The sequence below is a fragment of the Chlamydotis macqueenii genome, chromosome 3, assembly GCF_036417535.1.
Source record: "Chlamydotis macqueenii isolate bChlMac1 chromosome 3, bChlMac1.mat, whole genome shotgun sequence".
NCBI lineage: Eukaryota > Metazoa > Chordata > Aves > Otidiformes > Otididae > Chlamydotis > Chlamydotis macqueenii.
In genome coordinates this window covers 50,700,658-50,725,558 of record NC_141558.1, presented here as the reverse complement: position 1 = coordinate 50,725,558, position 24,901 = coordinate 50,700,658, and the positions used below count along the sequence as shown (strand labels likewise).

The 24,901-nt window shown below is 37.9% G+C and overlaps 1 protein-coding gene across 3 annotated transcripts in view; it reads left to right on the top strand.

Annotated features, from left to right (window-relative positions):
• REV3L (REV3 like, DNA directed polymerase zeta catalytic subunit) overlaps positions 1-24,901 on the top strand; it is a 133,250-nt gene that overhangs the window by 86,206 nt on the left and 22,143 nt on the right. For all 3 annotated transcript variants that reach the window (XM_086745892.1, XM_086745894.1, XM_086745893.1), the window contains 8 exons: positions 271-1,241; positions 1,813-1,895; positions 2,926-3,051; positions 4,615-4,807; positions 7,182-7,293; positions 17,535-17,650; positions 23,530-23,648; positions 24,266-24,384. In XM_086745892.1, the coding sequence (XP_086602018.1) occupies positions 271-1,241; positions 1,813-1,895; positions 2,926-3,051; positions 4,615-4,807; positions 7,182-7,293; positions 17,535-17,650; positions 23,530-23,648; positions 24,266-24,384 (1,839 nt within the window). The remainder of the gene's footprint in view (positions 1-270; positions 1,242-1,812; positions 1,896-2,925; positions 3,052-4,614; positions 4,808-7,181; positions 7,294-17,534; positions 17,651-23,529; positions 23,649-24,265; positions 24,385-24,901) is intronic.

Genomic DNA, 24,901 nt, shown 5'->3' with positions numbered 1-24,901 from the left:
CTCATCTGATATACATACGTACAACTTGAAGTTGAAAATTACCATAGTTCCAGTGTGAATACCCGTTGTCATTCATGACACTTTGGTTTTTTTATTGCTTGATATTATTGTAACAAGTGGGAATGTGCCTGTTTGGTTTCTAAAAGATATTATTCACAGGAATTGCATAGTGAGAAAACTAATTAGCAGGACTCTGCTTTTATATAATCTTGAGGACTTCCTGCAGTGCAGTTTAGAATAAAACAATAATTCAAACTATTTTCTTAACAGGGAAATTGGAGGACGGCTTCTCACAGTGGAAACTAGACTTCCAAATGACCTGCTTGAGTTTGAGGGGGACTTCTCATTAGAAGGTCTACGACTCTGGAAGACCGCGTTTTCAGCAATGACAGAAAGTCCTAGACCAGGGTCTCCTCCCCGTTGTGGTCATTCTACTGTTAATAAAAGAGAAAGTAATAGCCATAAAACTAATGAAGACAAAAAAATAGTCATAATGCCATGCAAGTGTGCTCCAAGCCAACAGCAAGTTCAGATATGGCTTCATGCCAAAGAAGAGTATGAACATTTCAAGAAATTGCCTAAGAATCATCCTGCTGAGCTGGCAAAGGCAACTGAGAATTTCAGCTCTGCAATATTGTCTGAAGAGAAATCTATAGAACTAGTAAAATCAGCTAAAGATTTAAATTTATCTAACCTCGAAGATGAAAGACGTGTTGTGCCTGCAAAGAATTCTCCTCCTTCTGTGGCAGAAACTACAAAAGCACAAACCAAGGAAACCTGTGATAAGTCTATAAGCACTATAGGAACTTCTGTAAATAATAAAAATGACATAGACTCTAAAAAAAATCCCTCTGAAAGCAGGACACCTACTGCTTCAATACTAGAACATGATAAGGAGGAGGAGGAGGAGGAAGATTATTATGTCAATTACAGTTCACCAGATTCTCCAGTACTTCCTCCTTGGCAGCAAGTAGTATCTCCAGATCCCAAGCAGTCCAATGTGGAAGATACAGAGTGGAAAAGTCAGGATATTGTTTTGTCTTCTGTTGAAGGAAATGATGTAGGAAGTGCACAAAACTCTCCATCCACCCAAGAGGACGTTAATACATCCTTTGACACGTCTCCATTTCCAGTGAATGAAGATCCTGGAAATTCTGAATCTGTTTGCCTACATAGTACACCCATTGTGCAGAGAAAAGATGGAGTACCTGAAGTTCTTGGTTTTACTCCTTTATCCACAGGTAAATCCATTAAGTGACTCTAATGATATGCAAAAAAAAATTCTGAATATGATAATATATTATATTTCTTTTGACATAATGAGAAAAGAATTGCATCGCCACAAAAATGCATTTAAAACTAGTTTTGGAAAGGAAAAGGCCTGTACATTATTGTTTAAGTAACTATTGAATTATGAAAAAAGTCTAGAAGCAGAACACCCTTTCACTTCCTGATTGTCTCTAGTATCTGAAGTGCTGGTTAAAAACTTAATTTAGAAGTATAGCTTATTTGGGGGATTTTGGAATCTTGTTGGTTATACTGCTTGTATTTTTCCAAACATAATCTAAATGTAGGGTTGGGTAACTTACTGGCCTTGTACTATACGTTCTTAAATGTCCATAAATACCAGATTGTAGTAGTTGCGCTTTGGATTGGACAGAGAATAAAGTTGCATTTGGTTTTATTTATATATATATATAATATGTTTGTTTATAATGTTAAGCAAATGGGTCTGGTTGTTTCCAGCATGTTGTTTAATACCTAGACAATATTACTGAGGCTAAGCAGTTTTGCACTCCTATATGTTTACAGAAACAAAAGCCCAGAAACTGAGCCACAAGAGAGGAAATAATACTGATGGTCTTCGAAGAGTACTTCTAACCACACAAATGAAGGTAAATTCAGATTTTATGTACAGATGTATTTTTATTACACCACACATACACATTTCCATTCTCTTTCTTCTGTGTTGTTTTTTTCTTTTGCTCTTAAGATCTTGAAATTACGTTTGAAATGATAGGGTACAATTGCTGTAGAATCAGTGTACACTCAAAGTTAGGAAGAAGAAATCGGTTTAGTTTGCTGAAGGGAAATAATTGGATATTGAGAGTATTTTCTATGTTTTAGGGTAGTGAGGTGCTAATGTAACACTAGAGACACCGTGTAAGGATGTTGTTTTGCTCTTTACTTACAACATTCTTTTTGAATTCTATTGCGATTTCCTTTCCCTTTTATATATATATATATATATTTCTATGTGTCTATATATATACACAGAGATGTGTATGAGTTTTCAGACAGTGTTCTAAGCATTTTCTGAAAACAGTGTAGCCAGCAAATGGCACTGGTATGCTGACAGAGTAAAAAGGGAATGGTTCACATAAAATGATCAAACTTGCGTGTTTTCCCTAAACAATGTTTTTGTTCCCCATGTTGGAAACAGAATGGTGTGTTTGAACGATATGGACCAATAGTCTTTTCTTTTGTACTTAAGTGTATGCTTAATTCAATGCCTTAAAAAGTGGTGACTGAAGCAGAGGGTTTTGATGAATTGTTACTCAAGAGAGAATAGAGATTTGCTGATTCTACTGTCATCAGGCTTCTAAGAAAGACAATACCTGTAGTTTTAGGGGGAGTTGTGTTTGGTTGGTTGTTTTTTGGGTTTGTTTTTTTTTTTTTTTTTACTTATTTCAAACTGCTTCTTGCTTTAATTTCATTAAAATTAATCTTACAAGTAGAAAGATACAACTGTTGTTTCCATGTTGAAAAATGACATGAGGAGATAGTGAAAGCTTTTTTTAGTAGTTGTAGTGTAGCATTTGCATTTTCATTGATGAATTTGTATTTAGTATTGCATATGCATTTAGCAACCTGTAGTTTTTTCAGTATTATACTGTGCTTTTTTTCTCCCCACCCCGCAATAAGAATCAATTTGCTGCCCTCGGTGCTCCAAAGAAAGAAACTTCTCAGATTGAAGGACCATCTTTAAATAACACTTACGGTTTTAAAGTCAGTGTGGAAAACCTGCAGGAAGCAAAATCTTTACATGAGGTAACTTACTGTTACATGTTATTTTATAATTTTTTTTTTTTTCCAGACCAGTTTTATAATGGCACAATTTAAAAATCTTTTCCTCCTTCATCCCTGCCTGACTTAAAATTAATCAGTGTGTGATGTCTGCAGCTTTAAGAAGTTGCTCTACTAGTTTCAACTTGATCTCCAAGTGCTTTTATTTAATAGTATTGAACTAAATGTCACAGTATTTTTGTTAAAGGAAGGTTTATCACTTTCTCAAAAAATAAAAATAAATAAAGGATCAGAAGGAAGAAACAGTAAGTTCTGTATAAAAACAGTACTGGAAAAACTAGTTGACTGTAACTTTTCATGGATTATTTGCTTAAGAAACAAGGCATCTGGCATCACTGAGTCAGGCCCTTCTAGTATCTACATTACCTTCTGAACCCGTTGAACAGTTTCTGCTATATTTAACAAAATGGTACATGTTTCAAAGAGTGCCTGTACATATTTCATGTACATCAGTGGTTGCTCTGGGAAGAGAGATCAAAATGGGTGCTGGAGAAAGGGATGCAATGTGAATACAGTACTACTGTGGCTGCTAACTGACCAGCCGGCATTTGTGTGCTCCCAGTCAGTCACCACTTTCGTGTCATGGAATAGCTGTTGACCAATGTACAGATAACATGGAGAAATAAAAGTTTTATGCACTGAGTAGATGACATAGGAGAAGCCACAAGAAGCTAATGATGTTGCAGGAAATGGAGATAGAGCTTGATAGTAAAATTTCATTTCAGTGGTGACTGTAGTGACTTAGGATGCAAATCTAGAGGAAATCGGCCTGCCCCAAGGGCAGCTTACATACTCAGAAATATTTGGAACTTTTCCCTTGTAATCTGTCCAACTTCCCTATTAGTCCACGCTAGCAGCTATATTGTGCAAGACAAAGCAACAACATAGCATTGAAACAGTATTAAATGCTACAGTATTTATTGTAGAGTCAAAACTGTACAGTATGTAAGGATTAGCATTCTCTTAATGCAGACCATTCTGCAAAAAGCTGTAGCAACATCATGTGGAAGTTCCATTAATGCAAGTGAAGGGAAAGTTAGGTATTCTCCATATCTTCTTTTAAGTGACTTAGTCTTCATGCTTGTTTGCGCTTCCTGGATGAGGGAGGGAAAGGAAAATAAAAGACCAACAGTGATTCTTTGTTCTTGATCAGTCTGGAAATTTAATTCAGTTCAATATGCAAAGCTGTTTGAAAACATTAGAGGAACTTACAGTTGTTGAAGTTGAGCATTTCTATTTGTTTGTATTTTCTGCTTTTGGTAGAAGATGATAGTACTCAGAAACAAATACTGAATTTTAATAATTTAGTATACAAATATATTACATGATTAATCTTTTTTTTGTGCAAAAAAAAAAGTGAGATCCAGAGATGCATGTTTAATCACTTCTGTTAATTTTGAGGTGTGACCTCTTAGTTACAATATAATATGACCGTGGAAATGTCTGCAGTGAGTTAATTTGCACTAATAATCTCCTCTTAAATTTTTTTAAGAAAGTTGCTAACTTACTGTATTTATTTGTTGGTAGGTCCAACACCTTACCCTCATCAGCATGGAGTTACATGCTCGAACCAGACGAGATTTGGAACCAGACCCAGAGTTTGATCCAATCTGTGCTTTATTCTATTGCATCTCATCAGACACAGCGCTGCCAAATACTGATAACAAAGAAATCACTGGTGCTGTAGTGATTGATAGAGACAGGACACTCTCAAGCCAAGGTTCCTATTTCTTTTTTCTTAATGTATTTTACAAAAATGCTTGTTTCATAGTAATCAAACAGTAGCAAACAAGATATAATCAAGTATCTGTATTAATATTTAGCTCATTTAATTTTGTCATGTTGACTGTTGGATGAATGGCCATATTAAACATGGAGAGTTTTCCTGCTTATATCTTCCAAAGAACTATTGCATGGGCTGTAAACCACAAATAGCATACACATGTGCAAAATATCTATGTTTGCGTACTTGTGGACAAGCTCCTGCAGTGTTCTAAAAGTATAAAGAGGAAAACCTGCCTTTAGTTTCCTACTTGAGTTGCTGGCTAGCTACAAGTAGAAAATGTTAAAAGCAAGACAGTATGTTTTATATTTTACTTAAGGGTAATTTTTGTGGTTTTATCTGATCCTTTTAGGATCTAAACAGGGGCCCTTATTCTATTGTACCTTTTTGGCTTTGTTTAGACCAGTGATACTCAACCTGTGGCTCTAGAGCCGGATGTGGCTCTTCATGGCCCTACAGGCGGCTCTCGCAATGTAGGCATCTGATCGGCGCTCCACTCTATCAGGCAGCGCGGGGAGCACTGAGCAAATGGACCAGCAGTGTGGGAGTCGCTGAAGTTCCCCCTCCCATAGGGGGAAAGAAAAGGAGCTGCTGGGATCCCCCCACAGGTAAGAGTAGAGATCACCTCCCACCCAGCAGCTGTGGGGCAGAATGGGGAAAAACTTGCCCTTTTGCCCCTTCCACCCCTCTACCCCACTCCTTCCTAGCAGTCAGAAGGAGTTGAAGACAGAATGCTGCTGGGAGAGAGGATACTGATGTGTCATGTCGTGATGTATCAATATGTGATGATGTTGAGGCAGCAGCATCACACATTGAAGTGTCATGATGGCAAAAAAAAAAAAAAAAAATCACACTGTTGATACTTGATTTTTATGGTGCTCTACAACTCCATTTAATAAAGAAGTGGCTCTCCAGCTGTTAAAGGTTGAGTACCACTGGTTTAGGCTAGTAAAAAAAAAAAACCCCAAACAAACAAAGTCCTCTTTCTTTCAGGGTTTCTTTGGCATTGTGAATGTATATTAAACCACAAAATACTGTCTAAAATTTAAGTGTGGACAAAAACCTACCAAAAATAAATTTAGCATTAAGGCAACAGCTCCTTCTTTTACCAGTTTATTTTTCGAAGTATTGTAGATATTATATCATGTTAAGCTAAGTTATTATTCTCAGTGAGGTTTAGTTTGGTATTATATGCTTGTTACTATCTTTAAAAAAAATGATCTCCATTACCTTACTAAGTGAGATTTTCCACAGTGTAGCCACTGCGGCTCCTTACGTGTGTGCCACTGATAAATTACCAAGAAAAAATTCTCTGTAAAGAAGTCCAATAATATTTTGAAAAAACAAAGATTCTGATCTAGTTTTGTTAGTGAAATACAATTACATGTTTAAATGTTATCGTGACATCCCTTTCTTTAACTGATGTGTGCTGTTAATATTTTCTTGGTTAGAACTTTCTGAGTTCCCTGTGGACTTGACATTGAGATACACCTTTTTTTCCCCCTTTTTGTATTACTATTGCTTTGCAAGTTAAAGTACTCATTTTAACATTTGTTTCTGAAAGCACACTTTTTAATTCTCGTGTTTCAAAGAATACCGTTTAAAAACTCCAGATTGTTGACTTAATCAGAGATATCACTATCTGTTCTATAGAGAAAATTAAAAGACAGAGTATGTGTTGCATATTATTCATTTAGAGGTTTTTTATATAGAAGGCATGTGCTAAGTTCCTGCATGCATTAGCTATTATTCACACATTATCAGTGTAGACACTCTTAACGTGCACTAAGTGAGCAGTTGCTCGTGTTTTTCTATTAGTAACTTAACAGTGTTTTTTAAGTGTACTGAAAAAAAAGCCATACTATGCTATGTAGCATTTTTGTTCTTCAGAGCATTTTGCAAAGCACTACTCTAAGCTAGCAATTAAAATACATATTTTGCATGAAAACACTGTGTGAATTGTCATTGTGCTTTAACATTTCTTATTCCAAAATAATTTTCTAATAGCTGGACTCTTGTACATGTAAAATGGGGAAATTTCTCTTCAATCAAATTATTTATATCTGAGAATTTATGCAAGATTATCACTATGGTAGAATTTTACAAATCTAAAAGAACAAACTTTTCTACTCAAGAGAAACAAAATATGTTAATGGAATTAATTGTGATAATAATTAGTGTTAAAGATAAAAACAGATTATATTCCACACTGCTTTTCAGTTGTATGTTCTATTTTAAAGCAATTTTGTTGACTGAAGTAACAGAATTTTTTCTAAATTGTAATTTTTTTTTTTTTTACTTTATTTTCTAGGGAGCAGAGACCAAGCCCCCTTGCTCACAAGATCTGGAGTTACAGGACTAGAAGTCAGTTATGCTACTGATGAAAGAACTCTTTTCCAGGAAGTAGTGAATATTGTAAAAAGGTAGCATATCTGTACGTTCTGCTTTTATTTTTCAGGCTTGGTACAGCACATTTAGTTCCTTCAGCCCTTGCCAGTCTCTCAAATACTGATTTTTGTTGTTATTGTTTCCCTCAAAGGCTTATTTCTAGAGTGGACAAGCATGGTGGTCTTTCAAATAAAAATACTTTTTGCTTTTCCTTTTTTCTGACAGCAGGAACGTTCAGATCCTCTTAAGCAGCTGAGTTGCAGTCTTGAAACTAATCAGCCATATAAGTAGTCTTCTTTAACATACAAACCTTCCTGTTAATCCCAGAATTCATTACACATCTCTCTGAAACTCTCAGAATAATAGATATTAACAGTGCTGAAACCTATAGAAAGGCAAGAATTTTTCTAGGGACTCTGAGGCAAGATGGAAAAATACCTACATGATACTGAACCTGTTATGGACAGATTCAAATAACTGGTAGTTGAAAAATCAGTTTCCTTCATTCATTTTGTCTTCTCTGAATGGAAATCCCCTGCTCCATCAGACTTGGAAAACTGCTGGTTTTCCCTGTCTCCACCAGGGCTGGGAAGCCTTTTTGGTAGCCCTCTCAGCTGGTGAGTAGGTGGAACCACAGATGTCTTTCCAAGCCCTACTGACAGAGGTGCAAAACTGTAAAACTGCAAGGAAAAATAAACAGATTTAAACTGTGAGTCACCCTGCTGGAATAGAGGCACAAGAAAAAAATGTGTACTAGGCAGAGTACATTTGCAATTCTTTCTCTCTCCAACCAGAAAACCTCTGATGAGAAACACATTGACCAACCCCATGAAGCCAGAATACAAAAAGAGTTGCTGAATGCAACCAACACAGGGTGGGTCCTGACAGATCAGCATATCCCTGTTCAGAGAAGACAAAATTCAGGTAAGGAACATAATTTTATTTTTCTCTTTCTTGGAAATCTAGTGCTCCATCAAACTTAGGAAAATTACTGAGAATGAGAAGCTGCCAGTAAATGAAGAGTTCTCCACCAGTCATGTGGAGGTTTAGAAAGTGATAGTACATAAAGAGTATAGGAGAGAGAACTCAGCAGTTACCGTATGTATTTATCACTGAAGAACAGAAGTCATCTACATCTTGAAGGCGTTACAGAATGAAAAGAAATTTGCAATTTGTGTAGCACTTCAAGATGGAATGTACCAATCACCAGATTGCTGACTGAGAAATCTCTTCTTGAGAGATCTTCTCTTTCAACACTATGCTAGCCTGCCTTTTTGACTCAACAACTTTATCTTCAAAGATTGGGTTAGTTAACTTATATTCCTGGAAGATAAAAGATTTTATCTTTTAATGGAGAGGCAGACTGCTTCCCCCCTCTATGCAGTATCACCTAAGGAATCAGACATCTGCTGAACTCTCGACAAATACATTTTTTAAACTTGGACCACATCTTCAGTTTGCAGCTCTTTTCCTCCTTTATTTTCTGTAGCCTAGGCAAAAGAGAATAAGAAATTTTCCTGGAGTAAATCTTTTATATTTCTTAAGCACAAAACAAGTGTCTAGGCCCAAGGTAGCTTTAACTGAAGGGAAAAGTATGGTAAAACTACTTGATTAAAAAGTAGTGGACTGCAGAAATCTTCCTCAATGGGAGGTGAACAAGCAAGCAGCTTTAAATGAAAACTTTCAGCATCAGGAATTATTTTTGAAACAATCTTCTGTTCCTGTTACTAGTGTTGTTTTTTCCAACACAATCTAGGTACTCTCATTGTTTTGGTAGGTGCACTTAATAAAAGATCTGATAGGTCAGAGAAAGAAAACAATCATGCCATGTTTAAGAAGCATTGCCATTTGGGGTTCATGGAACAAAACTCAAAATCATCTTAATTTATCAGCAGAGGACCATATCAGGATCTTATATGCTGATGTATATGCATCAGGCTAGAGGATAAGTTCTTGTGACCAAATAGCAGGCCCAGCATGACTGCAGCTTGCTTTTGGTTCATGTTCTCGGCCTCTTTGGCTGTTGGAGGCAAAGGTGGAAGAGGGAAATTCCAGATTTCTGGCACAGTGAATGGCAGAATATCTATTCAATCTTAATTGTCAATACCAGGAACAGATTTTATCAACTTGTTCATGCAGTGAACAGAGGGCCCCTCAGCTGTGGAAGGAGTTGTCTTATGCAGTCCAGTTGAAGAATTCTTGTTCTCATTTCTCATCATTCTTTTTAGTAGTTGGCCTAATTCTTGCTTTTATTTCATATATATGAAATTTTGGAACATACTCATTTGTTTCAAGTTCCAGCCTTCTTCTTCTCTGTTTAGGCCTTTTGTTTTTGTTCTGTTCTGGTTATTGAAAATAAAAAATGGTTGATCCTGTCACTTCTTGTCAATAGATGTAAACTCTAGGAGAGCACGGTAGAGAATTCTTGACTAGTGTTCCCAGCACACAGGTGAGGGAAAGGTGATTCTTGGGAAATGTATCACTTCCTGCAATACTCTCAGCTCATCAGTCTCTTTTTGCATCAGAAATCTGCAGCTGTTCTGTCTTCGAACAAATGACCCAGAGTATCTACACAAATAGTCTTTATAATGTGCCAGCTGATACTGAGAGACACAGATGCTGAAGCAAAGAGTGATAAATTAGTGAGGTTTTAGTACTTGCTGGAGTTTTATTCTTAGGCTGCACCACTAGCCTTTTGTCATTGAAGAGTGGTTCCTAAATCTGACTTTTTATAGCAGAGCTAAAGTTTCTCTGTTACATGTTCACTGAAGATGAATATTGCTCCAGAAAGTTCAATGTAATTGATGAGCTGAAGTTGGATTCAGTTATACCTTCACTGTGAAGTTGTTCAGTGTGTGCTAGATCTGAATGACCACAGTAAGATTAACATATATTTCCACCTAGACATCTGTAAATACCAGGTTAAATGTTCTTCTGTGAAATTTGTAGATGTTGTCTGATTAACACAGGGCAGTTGGCAAATGAAAATAAGTCATCTTGAGGCCTGTAGACCAGAAAAAGACTTGGTTGTTTCTATGGAATTGTGATTTGTGATTTCATCTATGCTGAAAACTAGCAGATTTGTCCAAATATTGAGGGGAATCAAGCACCTTTTTTTCTAGGAGATTATTACTGAGAGTGATTCAGCTGTGACATGGGAGTACTTAAAAGTGTGAGTACCAAAATCTATAGAGAAACAGCTAAAAGAAAGCACATCATTATAAAGGGAATTTGAGAATTCTCTTTAATTCTAAAAGGTATTGAAATCCTGAGCTGCTTGAGGATTGAGAGGCAAGGAACAGATTGAAAAGAAGAGCCATAGAGATGAGTCTGAAAGAGGGAGGGAAGAATAAACAGCATGGATTTGCAACAAAAAAAAACATAATTAAAGTGGTTCTTGGTACCCTAACAACCGTTCTAAAGTTTGAGAGGAAGCTTCACCTACATAGGTCCAATTTTTCCTTCTTTGGTAAGCTCTTCTCTGGCTGTAAACAAAAAAAAAAATAGAACTTCAGCTTAAAACTGGCATAAAGCAGTTGATAAACAACCTCCTTTCTATCCTGTGCAGCCAGTGTGGATGATCTACAAGCACAGAGAGCCAAGTTGTAGCCTCTTTGGAGTTGTCACAGGGGAAATTAATTTTTTTTCTTTAAATGGAGCATGTACCTGTATTGCTGTCCTAAAGGATTCTGTCATGCTGCCTGAACAGCCTTCTTGAATAGACCCTCTTTTTATCGTAAGGTGTCAGTTGCAGTGCGTTGGGAGAAAATTGGAAGACTCTGTCTGCTTGAAAAAGTAAAACAGAACCACTTCTCTGAACCTAAAGGCAGAAAAAAGAGTAAACACATTCACATAGCTCCATAAACCAGTCAGTACAAAATTCAGGAAAGGTGACTGACTGAGGAGGAGGAGGAAGAAGGGAATGCTATCAGAATGTTTGAGGTTTAAAAAATGCAGGAAAACTAGAGATGTCCAAGGCTGATGGAGCAGTGGATTCCCATGAAAGAGAAATGAAATGTCTGGGCCTCTCCTACACTTTTAAAGCAAATTGTGCTACTCTTCTCTAAATGCAGATATGACCAGATAGCAGAAAAGGGCCTGGTCCTGCAGACATGAGAGGAGCAAAATTTGGGGAGTTCATGTGGGAATGCACAGTCCCCATCTCTGTGACATGCAGAGGATGTGGAAACAGGATGGGCTTCAAAAAGAGCTACTTGAGACTCACCAGCCACCTATGGCTCTTTGTCCCCGTGGAAATAGTTTCTGATAAAAGTACAAAACCAGAGTATAAAGTTATAAGGTTTTTCTTAAGATTTGGGGGATGAAACATTTGTAAATTAATTAGTTGTTAATACTTAACATTTAAATATTTTGTATGTTTTTATTGTAAAGTATGTTGCTAATCCATTTTTTATATTGGATATAATGCATTATATTTTTTCATCTGTAAATGCTCTAGCAACATTTTCTTTTTAAAATAGAGATGTGTTAATCTAACCTTCTTTTCCCAGGCCAGTATCTTCTTCTGGGGCATTTTCCTGTTCTTACTTAGTGTCCTGTATCAACCTTACAGATTTTTATTGTCCAAAGCAAACTGGAAAAATGTTTTCACATGTTTTAGTTATGTATTTGAGTCATGAAATATTCTGCTGCCATGCACAGTTACTGCTTTTGTCTGTATCATAGGTCTGGCCTGATTTCCCCCCCCCCCTTATTCTCTTAATTTTAGCTGGAAGAAAAATAACAGTCAGGAAAACCAGACATGTAATAGAAGGGGAGGCATAACTGGGAGCTTTAGTGTTCATTCACAAAATTATCAAATGAGAAAGAGGAAGAGATGGCATAACAGCACATACAACTTAGCTAGAAAGGAAAATAATTGCATTTCTTCTCTCTGCAGCATGTATGAGTTGAATGCTAATGCTGTCGTATTTAAATCCTGACAGTATAAATGCTGCTTTTCATCTTTGGGGAGAGACTGGCAACAGCATGCAAAGCAGTATCAGTGCCCATCCTTTTAACAAGAGAGCACTATGTTGGCAGGCACACCTCTTATTCCTGTCATGTTAGTCCGAGCCAGCAGCTTTCAAATATCAGCATTACATTTTACTAGTTTTTTGCAGGTGTAAAAGCTGATCTCATTACAATTTATTTTAATAAAATAGCTTAAACTGATGATGAAGACCAACTAGATAGTGCACTGTAAAAATTGTGAGAGGGGAAGATGAAAAATATAAAACTTGTCCTCTCCTTAGCTCACAGGCTGTTGTATTATAGAGTGCACCCTCAGCAAGTTCGCCGATGACACCAAGCTGTGTGGTGCCGTCGACTTGCTGGAAGGGAGGGATGCTATCCAGAGGGACCTGGACAGGCTGGAGAGGTGGGCCCGTACCAACCTCATGAAGTTCAACCAGGCCAAGTGCAAGGTCCTGCATCTGGGTCGTGGCAATCCCAAGCACAAATACAGGCTGGGCGGGGATTGGATCGAGAGCAGCCCTGAGGAGAAAGACCTGGGAGTGTTGGTAGACGAGAGGTTCAACATGAGTGGGCAATGCGCCCTTGTGGCCCAGAAGGCCAACCGCATCCTGGGCTGCATCAAGAGGAGCGTGGCCAGCAGGTCGAGGGAGGTGATTCTCCCCCTCTACTCTGCCCTGGTGAGACCCCACCTGGAGTACTGTGTCCAGTTCTGGAGTCCCCAACACAAGAAGGACATGGACCAGTTGGAAAGGGTCCAGAGGAGGGCCACGAAGATGATCAGAGGGCTGGAGCACCTCTCCTATGAGGACAGGCTGAGAGAGTTGGGGCTGTTCAGCCTGGAGAAGAGGACACTCCAGGGAGACCTGATAGCGGTCTTCCAGTACCTCAAGGGGGCCTACAGGAAAGAGGGGGAGAGGCTGTTCAGTAGGGCCTGTTGTGATAGAACAAGGGGTAATGGGTTTAAATTAGAAGGAGGTAGGTTTAGATTAGATATTAGAAAAAAATTTTTTACAATGCGAGTTGTAGAGCACTGGAACAGGTTGCCCAGAAAGGTGGTGGATGCCCCATCCCTGGAATCGTTCAAGGCCAGGCTGGATGAAGCTCTGAACAACCTGATCTAGTCAGGGATGTCCCTGCTCCTTGCAGGGGGGTTGGGCTAGATGACCGTTGAAGGTCCCTTCCAACTCTAACTATTCTATGATTCTATGATTTGTGGTACCAGATGAAAAGTGGAGAGAGGAAGCAAGAGACAGACTTCAGTTGAGCTCCCATCAGCTAAACCTTGAGTTTACCTGTTCATTTTCCCATTTGGAACAATGTCACCTTTTAGCTCCAGGCATCTCTTCTTCTCTAATAGCAAAAAGAATACTAGAGGAGGTCTCAACAAATGACACACTGGTCCCTTGGTATAGCTGGCACATGGGATTGGGCTGCTGGAGAGGGCACTTCTGCTGCATAAATTGAGATGGAGTTGATCAGCAAGGAAATAAGAGGCAAAATACGGCAGTGCCTCATATTAAGTGCAAGAAATCCGATAGGTTTGTTAAACCTGTTGCATAAAGTAGACCTGGTGCCTGCTGTAGTACAGGAGTTTGGAGTCCCAAGTGTTGTTCAGTAGAAAGGAGTTCTACTTGAATATAATCTTACTTTGTTTTTTCCTTCAAAGATAATTCAGAGATACACTTAACCAAAAATTATTTTTATTGTAAAGTTAAGGAAATAACTAAGCATCCATAAATTTGTTAATACTAATTACAGTCCTTTGTGCATATACATTGTGAATGCATACAGATGTACATACAAAATACATATACCTGTAACGTACTGCAGTACCTGAGCAACTCAAATCCTGGTAGTGTTTATCATTTTTCATGCTTTCAGAAGGATACCACTTGGATCCAAATTTTAAAGATAGGAAACTCAGATTAAGGGACTGTGTTTACAGGGAATTTACAGTAGGGTTTGAATTCACCATTTAGCTACTCCACCTTGATTTTCCGTATAGATAGCTTTGTATGAGTCATCTGACTGAAACTTAAGCATCTATATTTCATTGTCAGTGTTTAAGTAGCTACTCTTATCGCCATATATGTTAAACAGAAAGAACAGGATCTCATTTTGCAAGAGGTGGCAAAAATACAAAGAATAGTTCACCCAAAGAGGCTCTTTTTCTTCAATGACAATAAAGAGACCAGCTTAGAAAAGTTGAGATGCCAAAATTAGTTTAAATTAGACCCTCCCCTTAACGGATGTGCAGTATCTAGCTGGGAAGGAAAATCAGAGTAAGTAATGCACTGTGAAGTGATACCCTATGGCTCAGTAATGTGCCATTATCGACAATCCCTAATGGCCTGAGTTCAAAACTAACATGCTATTTTTTTTTTAATCTTTTGAGTGATAAACTTTCCAGTCTACATGTGGATTTACATAAAGTCCTGTTAAAATATGTCATATTTAAGTTAGATAAAATTTATTTATATAAGAAAATATGTGTATCTGAAAACATCATAAACTGAAGTAGTTTTATGTCTTGTCCTGTAAAACATCTTCCCATTTGCAGGATACTAGAGAAACAATTCTTGACATTTACATGCAGATGGTTTACAGAGGTAATTTTATTTATTAGCTTAAAAAAAGAATAGTAAGATAAACTCACGAATTGATGAAATGTTGTATTCAGTTGCAATACAAATAGGAGTATTTGCATCAATAATGTAATAGCCGACTAAAATTTGGTTAAATAGGAAGTGAGGGAGATAATGCACTACTTGGGCAAGGAAAAACACAGAGCAAGTGTCTTTCATCACAGGTTGTAGCTGCTAATACAGTTACAGCAACTTGCTGCTTCCAGACAGTATGCCTGTTTCTGTTCAGAACAGGCTTAAAAGAGCAAGGAAATTCCTGGCGTAACAAATACTGTTTTATGTACCACGTAAGCAGTTCTTCACAAGTTTCTCATTCACATTTGCATCTGTCATGGAATCCATCTGCATAACATCTTGCCCTGCATAAAATCTAGAGGTAGTTTCCATTTTGAATTATGAGAAACCAGTTTTCAAATATGAATGTAAATTACTACTTCCTTCATTTTAAAGAATCAATAGTGATTTGCAATATGCAAGGACCATGATAGTTTAGCTACAAGAACTAGTGTGAAAATATATTAATTTTTTAAACATTTATTCTATGACTGTATAAACCATTACATAATTCCTTTTTATTTCAAAGCTTAGATGGAGTTACTCATAATTTTGGAACTTCAGTTGGCAATCGTTGTATGTTGTGCAGAGCAGCAAGTGGTCATAACTCTTTTAGACTCTGATTCTGCTGCTGGAAGGAACTGCAGCTTCATTTATTTATCCATAAATTGATCCAAGTAGCTTTGAGTTTGTACCACTGGTAGAATAGGCTTCCAAAATGACTAAATTTACTACTTCCATTCCTAATGATAATTTCCTGACTCCAAAAACAAAGAATCATTCATTCGACATTAACAGCAGATAGCAAAATATAACCCCCAAATGCAAAGTGCTAGTTCTTTTACTTTCCGTAGAATGCTAGAAATTAAAAACTTACTTTAGAATCTTCTGCTTTAGCCAAAAATTGTATCAAAACCATTCCTTCACAGGTAAAAGTAGGTGGTAAAAGGGATTTTTGCAACATTTACAGGCTGGTGCAAAAGCCCAAATTGTAATAAAGAGATAGCTCTGATGAGTAAGAAAATTCAAATACTTTTCCTTTTTTTTTTTTTTTTTTTTTCCCCCACAGAAAGTTAAGTGTCTGTGGCAGAAGTGTAGAGAAGCTCTTTTCTGGAGCTATTCTCAGAGTAGTTAGTTGCTTCAAAGTGAGTTGTCATCTGCCTTTGGCTGGGACACACAAGCAAGGAAGACACTTTCACAGTGAAGTCTGAAGCTTCATTTGTAATGTCTGAAATACAACTTTAACTTAGGATTTGGGGAAGAGGTATCCTCCTGTATGCAACAGTCAGGAAATGTTGGCAATTTTTTATGTGTTTAAGGATGCAAAAAGTACAGAGAAGCTGTTCGTAAGCCAAGGCCCCTGCCTACTTATCCCATAAACTAAGGTCTACAAGCCTGCATCCTGTTGTGGGGTTGGGCATAGACTGTGGTACAGGACCCTCAGCCTGTTGTCCAGTCCTCTACCTCCTGACAGCTGCCCTTTTGTCGTTCGCTTGTATTGAATGTTCCCTGCTGCAACTCAAAACCCCTTGACTGAGCTGCATTGAAAGAAACAACTAGTCTTCCCGGTGAAGCTTCTGTTCCTTTTTTGCTATAAAAATAACAGGTATTGGATGTTACTTTGGTTAGTTCTTTTTCTGCCCAGACCAAGAAAATAATTTTTAAGGTATTCAGCAAGTGACCAGATCATGACTTCTGGTTTTAATAGTGCCTACTCAAAAGGCAGGTGATACAGGCTCCTCTAAGCTAACTCCTACCTGTACTTTGATTTTGAAGCCACCTTGTTTGTCCTTCTCTCTAGTCAATGCTTCTCTGAGGCTGAATGGAAGATGGGCAATGACTGTGAGAGAAGACAGTTCTGCCTGTCCTTTTTGCCAGTCAAATCTTCCACCTGTCATGAGATACAGCATAAAATTATTTTTCTTGTGTATCTTATAGAAAGAGGATTATCTTAAAGGAAGTGTTCAAATAGAACTGGTAGATACAGTTGCTTTTCTCCATGTTTCAGTTTTGACAGCTCTCACTCAACTGCCAATTGTAACTTTCCCAGTAAAGAGTCAGCGTTTAAGACCAGAACTGTCCTCTGCTTATTATAAGCTACACTGCAGTATGTGTGACATATTGTTATTTGCAAAACATTCAAGTAGCCTAGCAGCAAATTCTGTTTTGTTTCATAAAGGAAAATAGTACAAGTTTGAGGACAGGACTGTATTTCATTGCACATCTGTCTTGTACTGGTAGCTAGGTTTCAGTTTATGCTCGATAACAGCCTGATTCCATTGATAAAAACCTGATTAGACCTACATTTTGTTCCTTATTTATAAAGAGTGAAATAATGCAAGTATGTTGGAAAAAAAGGATTTCCCAGTTAAAATATTCCTTCTAATTTTTTTTTCCACTTGAATGTTATTGTAAATCTTACAAGATTGTCTGTTTTAAATATTGTCTCCTAGTCTAGATGCTGCTTTCATAGAAACCCATTGTGGCTGCTTCTTTTTTAAACTCAACGTGATTGGTATGAAATCCTGTTTATACTCTGTTCATGGAAAATATTATCTTAAATAATTTGAAGCTCATTTTCCTTTTTCCCTCCTCTCTAGATATGACCCAGACATTTTGTTAGGCTATGAAGTCCAGATGCATTCCTGGGGTTATCTCTTACAGAGGGCTGCCACACTGAATGTTGATTTATGCCAGATGATTTCTCGTGTGCCAGGTAAGTTACCGTACAGGGTTTCAGTCCAGTTCCAATAGAAACAAGTTGAAAGCTATGAAAAAAATAAATAAATAAATAAATAAATGCAGAGTATTTCTTCAGATGAACCTCTCTTTTGTTGTCATAGGTATTAACACACACATACACAAAATTTGAAATAGTAATGAGATTCTGGTTTTCATTGTTTTCTGAATTTTAAAATTCTTTGTGTATTCCACTTCTGAGTGGGTCCTGTATCCATGAACCTAGACTCATTTTCAGTTGTCATGTGTGTTAATTTTTCAGTTCTTGGAGGTGCCTTTGCTACCAAACCTTCTCTTGCTTCAAACTAGCTTTGGTCATATGTATATGTCATTCAGGGTACCTACCATAATCATTATTCATTGTTTCTCTGGCTGGGATACAAGGACATAAAGATGCTCCTGAGCAGCACTCATCCTGGTCAGCAGCTCTGTAATAAAATCCTTGCTTTCAGTAGCCATTCTTGTACTGTGGGCAAATTTTACTGCCTCAAGTGCTGATGCTTTCCTCCAGCATTCAGGAAAACATCTGTTTGGGTTTGTTGTTTTTTTTTTTTTCTTGAAAACCTGGGGAAGTTATCCAGGAGAGTGGTAGGCCTGGTGTCAATGCTTAGCCAATCAACAGAAGCTATCATTCTGAAGAATGCAGTTAGTGAACAGCTAAATAAATGTGTTGCACTTGAGAAGAGTCAAGATGGCTTTGTAAAATTAAAAACTGCCTCAAAAATTTGTTGTAGCTTTTTCCAGTCATCAAGATTATGTGGATAAGGGAGAAATTATTTTAAAAATCAAAACAATTGAAAAAGCTGGTTTTGTCGGGGCTTTTGCCAAAGATCTGTACAGAAATTAAATAGCCATGAAATGAGTGCTTTCCTGGGATTGTCCTATTAAAAACTTGACCCTGTTACTCTGTAATGGTTGAAAAAGCGAATCAAATGTTAGGCATTGTGGAGCAAGGAAAACATAAAACAATTAAGGTAAATGCAACAATCTGTAGTGTGCTTGCACCTCAAATACTGCGGTTCTAGCCTCTTCATAACCTTTCCCCCGTCAAAATGGCTATAGGAGAACTGGTAAAAATGAGAAGGGTAATCCAAATATGTCTAGTAATTTAGTAAGTTAGGATTCCAGAAGAGACAAAACTGGGTAAGGAAGATAAAAGCCTATGAAATCTTGAGAGATATAAAGGGAAATGTGGATTGATTGTTCATGGTCTCTTCCAATGCAAGAACCAGAAATCATCAAATGAAGCTAACAAATAGCAGCTACAGAATAGGAGTTGATTTCTCACCCATGGGTTGTTTAACTGTTGAATTCCTTGCCTCAAGATAGTACAAGTACTTAAAGTTTATGTTGTTTTAAGACAAGATAAATTATTGGAAGAAAAATCCACTGGGAACTATTATATATGTGAAAGTAACATCTGACCCAGGAAGCTGCAAATGACTAGAAGCTGGGAGAGTTCTAGAGAGATGATCAATAGCTGGTTCCCCTGTTCTTGAAGCATGATACTGGGCTAGTTGCATCTTTGGGTTTACCCAGTGTAGCAATACCATGTTTTATGTTGGCCAGGAGAACATGATGTTTTAGAAGAGCTATGTTCACATACTCCTTCCTTCCTTGATGTTTCGATATTGGTACACTGATTTAATGCCTTCAAAATCTTCTGATGCTTTTGATACCTGTGACCTGTTTAGAAAAGGTCTGAGTTACAGAGACCTCTCAGGAACAAGAAAACATAAGAACAAATTTGCTTCTTCAGTTGAAAGTTTTTCACAACTGGACCTTGGTGAATTTTTAAATACTTAATATATTAAAACAGGAACACATGACAATTTAAATACTAATTGGCCATCAAAGGTCACAAGTTTCCTTCTTTAGCAGAAAGGTCTCTAATTTGTTCTTCAGGAGTAATAACTGATTGCATGAACCTTATTATTAAATTCCCCTGATGGATCAAGTGAAATGATATGCTGGTTGCAATAATAATGCCTCTGGGTACAGTCTTCAGAGGTATTGAAGGATGTTCAGAAAAACTTTTGACCCCTTACACTTCAAGATTAGCAATGTCTTTAGTAAGAGGAATGGTAAGTGCTGCAGTCAAATCTTAAATCTCCAAAGATCACAAGGTTTACTGCTCTACTGTAGAAGTATGACTGAACAATCTCTTCAGTTTGGGGCAAATAACTAATGTATGTCTGCCTTTGTCTCAAAGGCTGAGTCACAGCTCATGTCTTGCAAGACAGGTATGTCTTGACTGTAATGACGCAGAGTCAACAATAGTACCCTCGACAGTACGCGTCTTAATGACATAAGCTGTTCAAGTTACTGGAGTTAGGATACACACGAAGAATTCCTCAAAGAAGAAAGGTTACTTCTTTGGGAACTTTATGGTTCTTCATGGTGATGTCCCTATGTATTTCACAGCTGGGCCACAACTATGAAGTCCCACAGAACATGGGTTCAGTTCTAGTGAAGGAAACCAGGGTTGTAACCCTTAACCTCTTTGGACATAAAGTTCAGGTGGGCATGCAGGATACAGCATGATCTCCACAGCACTGGTATTCATAGTACAGATGTTTTTGTGCCAGGTGGTAGATGCACACCTAGAAGTGGAGTACATAACGCTTAAAATGTTTCTAAGAACTAGTGTTATTGTAAGTTAAGTAATTATTCTTTTTTGACTGAACTGCAGGAGAAGGATAAGGAAATGTTCTCTGAGCTCCTTCCAGAAATGTCATGCCATAAGTGTAGGCTTGCATGCGTGACCATAGACGTTGTGCATGACCATAGACAAGTGTTGCGTTCTCTGTTGCTTTGTGGCCTCCTTGACGTGGTTTTGACCCCATCGCTTCTTCACATGCTCTATTTTCAGAACAGGAAGTGCTACTTCAAGCAGTATGCTCCTCTTTCCTCCTATTGAAATAAAGATGGAAAGTACTTTTCCTTTCCTTTCCTTTCCTATGATTTCAACTTAACAAAAAGAAAGCTGGACTTCCCTCTGGTTTTGCTTTATTGGCTGAGTCTGGTGCTGCCTCTGCCATTTACAAGTGAACTATTCATAAGTTATTAGGGCACCCCACAAGAGAAGTGAGTGCTGTGCCTGTATGTAGTGGCATTCTGTGTGTGTGCTCTGCGGCCTCCTGTTTCCTCCTTTGCATTACAGCTCAGAGTTAGGGAGTGGGTGACAGAGGATGAGAGGAAACTTTTTTATTTCATCTCATGCACTTGAAGGATAGGAAGAATGTCCAGTTCTACTTCTTAACAACTTTATTTCCAAAGAGGCTTACATGGTTCTGGTGATCTATTCCCTACACCAGTTGTAGAGCACTACAAGTTTTTGTAATTTTGCGATCCTCGTCATGTGCAGAGTCTCTTGTTCATCAGGGCAGTGGGTCTCTTTTGTGACCACAGTATATTTAGTCGCCTGTCTTTGCCAGCAAGACATGAAGCAAACTTAAGAAACATAGGGAATCTCCTAAACAAATCAAAAGAGAACTAGGATGACAGTGCAGAAAATAGAACTAACTGATAGTTTCTGCTTCTAATTAAAAAGGACAGGCTGGAGAGGTGGGCCCGTGCCAACCTCATGAAGTTCAACCAGGCCAAGTGCAAGGTCCTGCACCTGGGTCAGGGCAGTCCCAGGCACAAATACAGGCTGGGCGGAGAATGGATTGAGAGCAGCCCTGAGGAGAAGGACTTGGGAGTGCTGGTGGACAAGAAGCTCAACATGAGCAGGCAATGCGTCCTTGCGGCCCAGAAGGCCAACCGCATCCTGGGCTGCATCAAGAGGAGCGTGGCCAGCAGGTCGAGGGAGGTGATTCTCCCCCTCTACTCTGCCCTGGTGAGACCCCACCTGGAGTACTGTGTCCAGTTCTGGAGCCCCCAACATAAGAAGGACATGGACCAGCTGGACAGGGTCCAGAGGAGGGCCACGAAGATGATAAGAGGGCTGGAGCACCTCTCCTATGAGGCCAGGCTGAGAGAGTTGGGGCTGTTCAGCCTGGAGAAGAGGAGGCTCCGGGGAGACCTGATAGCGGTCTTCCAGTACCTCAAGGGGGCCTGCAAGAAAGATGGGGAGAGGCTGTTCAGTAGGGCCTGTTGTGACAGGACGAGGGGTAATGGTTTTAAAATAGAGGGGGGTAGATTTAGATTGGATATTAGGAAAAATTTTTTTACGATGCGAGTTATAGAACACTGGAACAGGTTGCCCAGAAAGGTGGTGGATGCCCCATCCCTGGAAACGTTCAAGGCCAGGCTGGATGAGGCTCTGAGCAACCTGATGTAGTCGGGGATGTCCCTGCTCCTTGCAGGGGGCTTGGACGAGATGACCTTTGAAGGTCCCTTCCAACTCTAACCATTCTATGATTCTAAAGAAAAAAAAAAAAATAATTGGGGGAGGGGGGAAGTAAGTTCCTTACTTTCACAGGAGATTTAGCATGTGGAAATGAAGAAAAGCAGAAGAAAAAAATGTTGCTGCTTGTGGAGCATTTTTTTTCATCCAAACATGAAAAAAAGAAATTGCTATTTTTCCTCCTTAAAAATCTGAACCAATAAGGAGGTTAAAAAGATGGTATGCATTTTGATAAAGTGTGAAAGGTCTGCTAAACTTTGTCGAGGCTCTGTGATTTATTGATAAGGTCAGTAAATGACAAATATGTTTTCTGAACCATATTTTGGTTGATATGATACACCTTTGAAAGATCAACATACAAAGTTAGTCTGTATTATGTTGTTTCACAGCAGTTCTGCAGAATTTCAGGCCATTTTTCCTTCTGTCTTCAAGAGTAAATGTCCTTCGTCTGAGGAACTAATTGCTCAGTTCAGATCATTGTTGCAAAGCGTTGTGTATCCACATTTCTATATGCTCTGTCCAAAATGTTCTGCTTTTTATCAGTAGGGTACTGTATAGGGATATCTGATAAATGAGTAGTGGCAGAGTACACAACCAACAGTTGAAAAATTAATACGGATTTAGAATGGTGAGAAAATTGCCTCAAAGTATTTTGTCTTCCATTAAACTAATAAGAAGGAACAAGACTTCGAGGATCAAATAATATGGTGTGTTTTCATACTGAATTTTAAACTGTGTTGTACATTTTAAAAAACATTATGTAAATTCAAGAAAGAGCACTAACACTGTAGCCTTAGGTTGACTGAAAAAAAAAGACAGTTTCAAGAAACTCATACCAAAAAGACTGTCTTCTCTTGTGCTGTAGTATTTCAAAGCATGAAAAAACCCAAGGATTGTGAAAGAGGACATCTTTCCTGTACTGCAGTCACTGCTGTTTTACAGAAAGATTGAGTGCTACTTCTGCCTCTGCATTTGTTCCTTCCTATTTCCTTCTCTCTCCATTTCTGCTATCCAAAACTCATGTCTTCCTGCTCCCACTGTGGTGGATTTGCTTTTACTGTATGAAAGGCACTGAGTTTTCTCTCCCATGACCTGATTCCAACTGTGTAACATCATTACAAGTAAAGCCTTGAGTTATAAACTCTTAGGGCAGAAATGACTTTGTTGTTATGTTGGGCGCTAATGTGTGTGCAGGTAGCTTTCAAGTCACATTCAGCATTGCTTAACCAGTACGTTCACTATGGAGAATATATTGCCATGGACACCATTTAAACAAAACCACAAGTAAAATTTACCTTCAGAGGGATGTGCAAGAGCAAGAAAACCTGGAGTAGTTTTATTTAGAGATTGTGTGGAAGACTGGTAAATACATAATCTTGCACAATCAGTAACAGTCTTTAGGAATTCTTATTTTTCCAGAGAGCTCAGATTGGAAGAGAGATAGCTTGATCTGGTGTTGACTGTCCTATAATTTGTCTAAATATATTCTCTTTTAATGTCTTTAGATGAAAAGAAAGAGAACAGATTTGCAGCTGAGCTGGATGAATATGGATCAGATACAATGAGTGAAATACATGTTGTTGGGCGAATTGTCTTAAATATTTGGAGAATGATGAGACATGAGGTAAAGCTTTTAAAAGGTTAATGTATTTGGCTTAGTGGGTTTTTGTAATTATTGTAGACTTTGTTGAAAACTTCATGTAACTTATGTAACTTTTTGTTCTTTATTTGTACACCTTTTCAAACAGCTGTCTGACGCTTTGTGAGAATGGATTTTGCGTATCACTAAAATGTAACATACTGAAGCCCTTATCTTTCAGTAATTTTCTTAATGTTATTCCTTTTCACTTCGTGGGTTTTGAGAACAACTTACCTGTTTTAGCAATTTGTCTACTATGGTGCTTTTACTAAATTAAATATTTGAACTTATTTTAAGCTGTCAGACTTATTGTTTTGCAGTTTATGACCTTACATTTAATACTCAAATGGTTCAGTCTTTATAAATCTTGTTCTGACCAAATTCAGACCTGATCTATTCAATTCCACACATTTTCAGTTGATGAAGGATGTTCTTTCCTGATGTGTAAGTAGTTAGAGATTTCTAAATACAAATGTTTACCTTTTAACAAAGAATACTAAAAAAAAAGTAAATCAATTACTTGCTACAGTTTTCAAAAAGTAGATATTTCTTTGACTGTGAAAGACATTGTGCATGTTATCACATCCTCTGTGTTTTTCTAGGTGAATCTAATGAATTACACTTTTGAAAACGTGGGCTTTCATGTTCTTCATCAACGTTTTCCTTTATTTACTTTCCGAGTTCTGTCTGATTGGTTTGATAATAAGGCAGATGTCTACAGGTAATGATCTATTAATCCTTTTTGTTTGTTCTTTTTAAGACCAGATTGTTAACATTGGATAGATACAACCTAAAGTCAGCATAGGAAGAAATAATCAATTTAATTCAGGTACTAGAACGGTCTGTCTGTATGCAGCAACATGAGCTTATTTACTCTTCTAGTCCACTGTGTTCTGTTGTGCAGTTATACCCTCAGTATTTCATCTTTGTGTATTTTTCTATTTAAAGTACACAAAAACAAAGCCATTTTTAGTTACAGTTTCAACATACCTGAATATATGTATTATTCTGAAGTTTTGCAAGGTCTTTATTTTGTATATACGATTCATCAGAAGAACTTTTAATGAACTGTCTGTTTTACTTCACAGTGCATGTCAACCAAGGTAGGCTTAAAAACAGTACAAATCTGTGTGTAAGGTGTTAAGACGGTAACTATAGCTGCTTTAAAATACCTTTATATGACAAATATCACCCTAGGCTTCACTCTTCCTTGGAGTGATTTGGTATTGTGTGATAGG